This window comes from Lathyrus oleraceus, chromosome 3, assembly GCF_024323335.1.
Source record: "Lathyrus oleraceus cultivar Zhongwan6 chromosome 3, CAAS_Psat_ZW6_1.0, whole genome shotgun sequence".
NCBI lineage: Eukaryota > Viridiplantae > Streptophyta > Magnoliopsida > Fabales > Fabaceae > Lathyrus > Lathyrus oleraceus.
In genome coordinates, this window is record NC_066581.1 from 312350578 (window position 1) to 312358000 (window position 7423).

Consider the following 7423-nt stretch of genomic DNA (forward strand, 5'->3'; position numbering starts at 1 on the left):
TTGATGGGTCATGCAGTGTTGATTTCCACTTTTTTATGCTAGATGTATTAGATGCTCCATCACAACAGGAATGTTGAATCCAAAGTAAACTAATAACGACAGCAAGAACAATTATGATATGTGACTTTGTTTATTCAACTTCATATATCGAAGGTTTGACTTGAGAATGATTAGATTTTAAAACAATATATGCAATCTTTGAATGGGAAGTTCATCAACCACCAAAAGCAACCATCACGCTTTTTCCCCATAGTTATGAGTTGAAAGAAACAAAGGGTTTGAAGGATTTGGAAGTTCAAGGTTGATGGATGTTTCGATGGAGGAAAAGAGGATAAGCAATCATAATTGGTTTTGGCACAGTGAAAATTTGGGTGCGATTTGGGAGAAGATTATGATGGGTGGTTTTTCGGTTGTTGGAGGTTATGGGTTTCGATGATGGTGAGCACTGGGGTTATGAGGTAGACGGTTAGTAAAAGGGAAGCTCATGGTGGTTAGAGAGGTAGTGTGAAAGGTTATTCAATGGATGTGTTGTCTAAAAAAAAGCGACAGAGAAGAGGTTGTGGGCTTTGTGAATTTGCAGATGGGAGGTTAAAGAATGAAGCAGCGGTGGTTGAGCAAGGGTTTTTAGGTGGAGTTTTCGCTGGCAATGAAAGGGGATGGACAATATTCAGCGGCAGTTTAAAGGATGTTAATGGAGGCCACGATCTATAGCAGTGAAGGATGGTGGTGGTTTGTGTGATGACAGAAGAATGACGATGAAGGTTGATGTTTTTGGATTGGAGTTTGGGATTTGTAAGGATGAAGATGATGTAATCGAAGGGAAGTTTAAATGTGGTATGAGGGTGAAGAGTATGTAGAGAGATTTTATTTTTGCAGGTAATTTTTTTCCCAATGAAAATGTGAGGGTCAGGAATAAAAGAGAAAAAATTCTCTTCAGAATTTTTGTCTTTTTTTGAGCAAGTCACTACCTTATCCTTTTCTCAGAGATCCATTGGGAATTAAGATGAGTTTTTTCCACCTTATTGGAAAGAGAGTGTGGTCATGAGGTGGGTTTTTGTGATTGAATCTCATAATGAATGGGAAAACTGTTTTTTTTCTCTAGTGAGGGGAGGGTCACACGTGTCAGCGTTTGATTGGAGAATGGAAGATATTTTTTTTCTTTTCCTGATTTCTTTATTTAACTATTTATTTAAAATATATTTTATGATTGGTGGGATATAAACACATATGGATAGCCAAAATGAACCATTGATCAATTTGATTTAACGGCCAAGATCGAAACACAAAAACACAACATTGTTAACTAATTTAAAATGCTAAAGTTGTCCCTTATAGAAGCTTTAATTAATTTAAATGAGATTACATCAATTAAAACAAACTAAAATTCATATCTTCTTAAAAAAATATGATAAAATTAAAATGAAAGGGTAGAAAATTCTATTTAATTATTTAGAATATTTTGACAAAATAATAAAAATAAAATGACTAAATATGAATAAAAATCCGGCGAAAAAGTGCCCAAAAAATTAAACTGAATCCATTAAAATGATATGCGCAAAATAAACTTCTCGAAAACATACACGTTTTGATCAAATTTTAAAGTAAAAATGATCGATTAAAAAAACTCAGGATTATCAAAATGCGACCCAAAAAGTAGTCGAAAAAATAAAGCGAGCACGCCAAGTTAAACTACACGAATCGTAGATTAATAAAACAGACGTGTTCAGGCCCGATCTTTAAATTTTTCGCCTTCTAATTTCATGTACATTTGAAAATTTATTCAACCGGTCTATCTGTGTATCCAAACTTTTATTCTGGTTGATATTTTAGGCATTATGCATGATGAAAGACACGTTATGCTATATAAATAATGCAAATTAAAAATAAAATAAAATTTATAATAGTTTTAAAATCTCTAGATAAAATTGAGGTATGACATGCGGTGATAAGGAAGTAAGGTTGCAATTAAATATGCTCATTTAAATACTATATTTTCAAAGTTAAATATTATCCAAGAGGTCTTTTAGACTTAGTTAGGGCATAATCCAATTTATATATGACATAGGTTTTGTTTCGCTAGACATTTTTTGAGCTTGTAACTTATAGGTCATAACTTATAAGCTCATATGATAATAAAAGATATGTTTGATAACAATATTTTTATCACGAGCTTATAGTTTATTTTACTAACTTATAACTTATTTTTCAGACGTTATTTTAAATAGCGTTTTAGCTTATAGCTTATAGTTTATCATTTTTTCTTCCACTTTTGTCCTTATTATTTTAACTAAAATCCAATACTACCTTTTATAAGTTATTTTAATTTAAATAAAACAATTATATATTAAATGTCTTTTATGACATTTTAATTTATCAACTAATTGAACTGCAAATTTTACCAAACACTTTAATTAGTTTATCAATTATAAGTGCTCATCCATCAATTCTAAGCTATAAGCTATTAGTCATCAGCCATCAGTCATAAGGTATAAGCTATCAGTCATCAATCATAAGCTATAAACTATCAACTAACTTATCAATCAACCTATTTTTACCATACAGAGCCATAATATTCACACCTCTTTAGTATCAATCAAATGAGGAATTTGACAGAAAATTAAAAATGTCCCATCAATAAATGTTTAGACTTAACCTTGACTTAGGAATTAGAGAATACATATGTCACCACTCAACAACAAAGAGACTATAGAATACATATGTCATCACTCAACAACAAGGAGAGTCTCTAAAGAGCTTAATGTTTTTGACTTTATTGATTATGAGATGTCTAGTTGAAAGTAAAATCTGATTAAAAGTTTGTTCTAAGATATGTAAATGAGATTGTAAAGATTCCAATACTAAAATATAAAGACAAAGACAAACTTTTTTTTGGCAATTGAGTTGCTATAGATTTTTTTGGGATCTAATACCATATCGACTAAAATTTCACCTCTTATAGATAAATAAATGGAATATTGCAAATTTAAACTTATGTCCTACAACTACCAACTAAATTAGATTAATGAGATTTCTCTATATAATTTATCACGTGAAATCAACTTATTTTCATCTCATGGAAAAAAATAATAGAAAGTATCACATATATATGCTAATATATATGCTAGTCCTAATATTTGTTTTAATTATATTAGTATTTATATTGATCATTTGATTTTCATTATGCAAAATTACAAAGACTAATCCCTTAAATTGGAGAGGACTTTGATGACAAAATTCTCCTTAAAAGATCTTAACACTAATGCATGTTTGTGTTTGAATTAAATATATAACCTCTCAGAAAAGATCTCTTATTATCTTATACATATTAAATATTTAATTATGAATGAAGAAACATAAGTTTCTATAAAAAAGAAAAACAATGAGAACTTTTTTCATAAATTATTTATGTATTTTTGGTATTAAGTTAAGGATCATTATAATTTATTTCTTAAAAACAAATATGAAGAAACCTATTAAATTAAGGGCAATTATAATTTAGTCTTTAAATAATAAAAAATAAATTATAAATTTTTAATAAAATTAATATACAATTTATAAAATAGTTTTTTACATTTAGTTCTTAACTTGTCTCTCTGAATTATAGTATTATTCTGTCCAAAAAAAAAGTTATAGCATTAGCCTTGAATTAATTATACTTTAATAGTTATATATGGAATATCACCCATAACAATATATGCCAAAAGAAGCTAAGACTAAATTCCGTAGATATTTTATTTATTATATTTTCCAAATTAAGTGACGTGTAATATCTTGATGGATGACTCTCATGAGTATTTTCTATAATTACATAAACATTTAAATTTTAGAAAAATAGTAAAATATAAACTAAGTAGAAACATAAATAATCTTACGATACTTTTTTACCCATCTTCCAAAAAATGTAGTGCAAATTTTTACTTACCTAGTGCAATTTGAAAATTTAAAATAATAATAATTAAATATTAATTCAACTAGTTAAAAAAATCATTCATTCAATATAAAGTTCAACCTTTTTATAAAACCAAATATTATCTTATGTAATTTAATTAATAAGTAACATCAACCAAGTGTAGGAAGTTAAATAGTTGACAAAATTTAGTCAAAATTAGATTAATCATAACTACTTGAGTTTGATCTTTAATTAAAACAATTACTATTAACTAACTATTATTATTTTCTTTTTTTTGACTATAAAAAAGTTAAAAATAATAAAAAAAAACAATATATTTATGGTTCACCTTAAGGGTTAAGTTAAGCACGAGGTAGATCGTAGACTAGATAAAGACCCGGTTCGGTTCACCTAGAACGGTTCAACTCAACCCAAAATCTCCCGGTTCAGTTACTGGTTATTCGGGTTTGTCTTTTCACTTTTTCTTCGTTCTTCTTCTTTCTCTTCTTATCTCATTTTCACATATAATACTTTTTCTCTCTCGTTCTTTCTTTACACCGACCCACCACAAAAAGCACCGACCCGAATTGAACGAGTCAAGTTCAGCTCCAACTCGTTCTGCTACCTTGAATGAACGATTCATCTGTAAGTGTTCGATTCCGTTTCCATTTCCCTTTGTATTGATGCTTTTTTCGCCATAGTTGAAGCTCTTGTTAGTTGTGCTGCAATTAGGGTTTTTGTTCATCTCATTCTACTATGGACGATTCTGATTATTATTATTTTTCGTTTTTTAGGTTTGTATTTTAGAGTTTTGAGCTTTGTTGTTTTGATTTGGAGGAGAAGGGAAGTTTAAGTAGGGTTAGGGTTTATTAGGGAAGATAGGTGTGCTTTAGAGGATAATGTGTATACTGTGTGTGATTCAGAAGTGCTCTCGCCGGGTTGCTACAATGCTGCCTTGGTTGGTTATTCCTTTGATTGGTTTGTGGGCACTTTCTCAGCTTCTGCCACCTGCTTTTAGGTTTGAGATTACTTCACCTAGACTGGCTTGTGTTTTTGTGTTGTTGGTTACTTTGTTTTGGTATGAGATTTTGATGCCTCAGTTGTCGGCTTGGCGGGTGAGGAGGAATGCTAGGATTAGGGAGAGGAAGAGGTTTGAGGCTATTGAATTGCAGAAACTGAGGAAGACTGCTACGAGGAGGTGTCGGAACTGCTTGAATCCGTATAGGGACCAGAACCCTGGCGGGAGCCGGTTTATGTGTTCGTTTTGCGGGCATGTTTCGAAGAGACCGGTTTTGGACTTGCCTGGGTTGCAAGAGTTGCAGATTTCAAATTCTGGTATTGTGAAGGATTTGGTTGGGAAACGTGGCAAGATTTTGAATAACAAGGTTTGGTCTGAAAATGGGTGGATGTGTAGTCAGGATTGGTTGGAGAATGGCAATTGGGTTGGTGGTTCTGTTCTAGGTAATCCTATCAACTGGAGAATGAATGGAAATGGAAGAATTTATGGAGGTGATGAGCATTGTTTGACAGCTAGGTCATATTCTGGTATTTTGGTTTTTGTTTGCAGGCTTTTGGCGTCCTTTTTCTTGACCATTAGGTGGCTTTGGAGAAAGATATTTAGAATTAGTTCAAGGGAAGACCGTTTATCTGATGCTGAACGCAGGGCACTCTTGGCAAAAAGGGGTGAGAATGGGGAAAACCTGAATGAAAGTAGAGGAGAAAGAGCACGCAGGAAAGCTGAGGAGAAAAGACAGGCTAGGATAGAGAAAGAACTTTTGGAGGAAGAAGAGAGAAAACAGAGAGAGGAGGTTGCAAAGTTAGTTGAGGAGCGTAGGCGGCTGAGAGATGAGACAATGGAAGCTGAAAAAGATAGCAGCAAATTATCTCATACCAGTAAGGAGAAAGACCAAAGGAAGGAAGCTGAAAAGAAGCGTCAGGAAAGAAGAAAAGAGAAAGATAGAGGGTCTAGTAAGAGCAATTCTGATGTAGAAGAGATGGAAAAAAGAGCTACCAAAGAAAGTGAACGAAAGAGGGACTTTGACAAAAAGAGTGGAATTGATCATAGAGAGCATCAAAAGTCTGGATTAGAGAGTGACAAAGGACAGAGTACAGATACTGCACATGGTAAAGTATTTGGTGCAACCAGTTACAACCGAGGAAGTACTGGGACAAGGTACCTTGATCGCATGCGTGGTACACTTTTGTCTTCTTCAAAAGCACTTGGTTTTGGAAAGGGTGCTAGTATTCCTGCCACTGTGGTGAAAGAAAGCAAGTCTAACAATTCTGTTGATCATGCTCATACTGCTGCCAGCAGGAGAGAGATATTTCCTGCCGAACGTCCAACTACTAAATCCAATTTAAAAGGAGATGATAAGATCATCAATCATTCTGTAAGTTATCATGCTTACTGTCTCATTTTCTTTGCCTTTTTATTACTGTTATCTGGCTTTTCTGAAGGTTGATTCATATAGCATTACTAACTTCCTATTCCAAGATTTTAAAACAAATAAATTATATAATGGATTTTACAGACTATTATTACTACCTGGGTTTTGTGTGTAACGTTTTGAGCATTCAATCTTCGAGATTTATGAAAAATAAATGGTGCTCTGTTTAGTTTTTATTTCTTGTTGTCACCTGTGATAAATCTAGGCAGCATGTCACAATTGAGAATTAAATGACATGATAATTGTTCCTTGCAGGTTATCCCAGAACCAAAGCCATGGACTGCACCAAAAAAGTCATGGCAGCAATTATTTACTCGTTCCTCATCTGTTCCAAAATCTTCAAATTCAAATTCAAATTCAAATGTAATATGTAGACCGCCTTCCAAAATTCAAGTTGAAGTTGAAGCCAAAAGTCCTCAGTTATCTGGCCAGTCACCAGTCGCACAATCATTTAACAATCCAATTCAGTTCGGTCTTCCATCACCCTTTAATATTTCTACTCATCTTAATGGTTCAACTTGTAGTAGTCTAGGTTTCTCTCCTGCAATTGAACCAGTATTCTCTCCTGTTGTAAATACATCACATGGTTTTAGTCACGAAGAGCAAGAGCTTTTTGAAGACCCCTGTTATGATCCAGTTCCATTATCTTTGCTTGGTCCTGTTTCTGAGTCACTTGAGAATTTTCAGTTGGATTTGGGAAGTGGCTTTATGAAAGACAAAGAAGTAATAAAGCCTCACTCTTTAAGAAATACATCTGGTGCTGACCTCAACAAGCCATCTCCAATTGAGTCCCCATTGACCCGAGAAAAGAAAAACAGTTCTAATAGATTTACTAGTACCCCCCAGTCCCAAGACATACATCCATTTCCTTTGGATGATGCAGCTGCAATTGAGAAGGGGACATGGCAGATGTGGACTAGTTCACCTCTTGTTCAGGAAGGTTTAGGTTTTGTTGGTGGCCCAGAAAGTTGGCTTTTATCCTCACAAAGGAATGCACCAACCAATGGTGACTTTATGCTTCCAGCATGTCAGAAGACCATGCCTTCTGTTTTTAACAGAGACGATAACATAATTTCCAGTGGCTATT

At 33.2% G+C, this 7423-nt stretch overlaps 1 protein-coding gene across 1 annotated transcript in view; it reads left to right on the forward strand.

Moving 5' to 3' along the window:
* The first annotated feature begins 4369 nt into the window (after nucleotides 1-4369).
* The window catches only part of LOC127127345 (stress response protein nst1), a 4446-nt gene continuing 1392 nt past the window's right edge, over nucleotides 4370-7423 (forward strand). Inside the window, exons 1-3 of the mRNA XM_051056504.1 lie at nucleotides 4370-4534; nucleotides 4684-6279; nucleotides 6592-7423. The exon at nucleotides 6592-7423 is cut by the window's right edge and continues 226 nt beyond it. Coding sequence (XP_050912461.1) covers nucleotides 4789-6279; nucleotides 6592-7423 — 2323 coding nt within the window. The 5' untranslated portion in view covers nucleotides 4370-4534; nucleotides 4684-4788. The remainder of the gene's footprint in view (nucleotides 4535-4683; nucleotides 6280-6591) is intronic.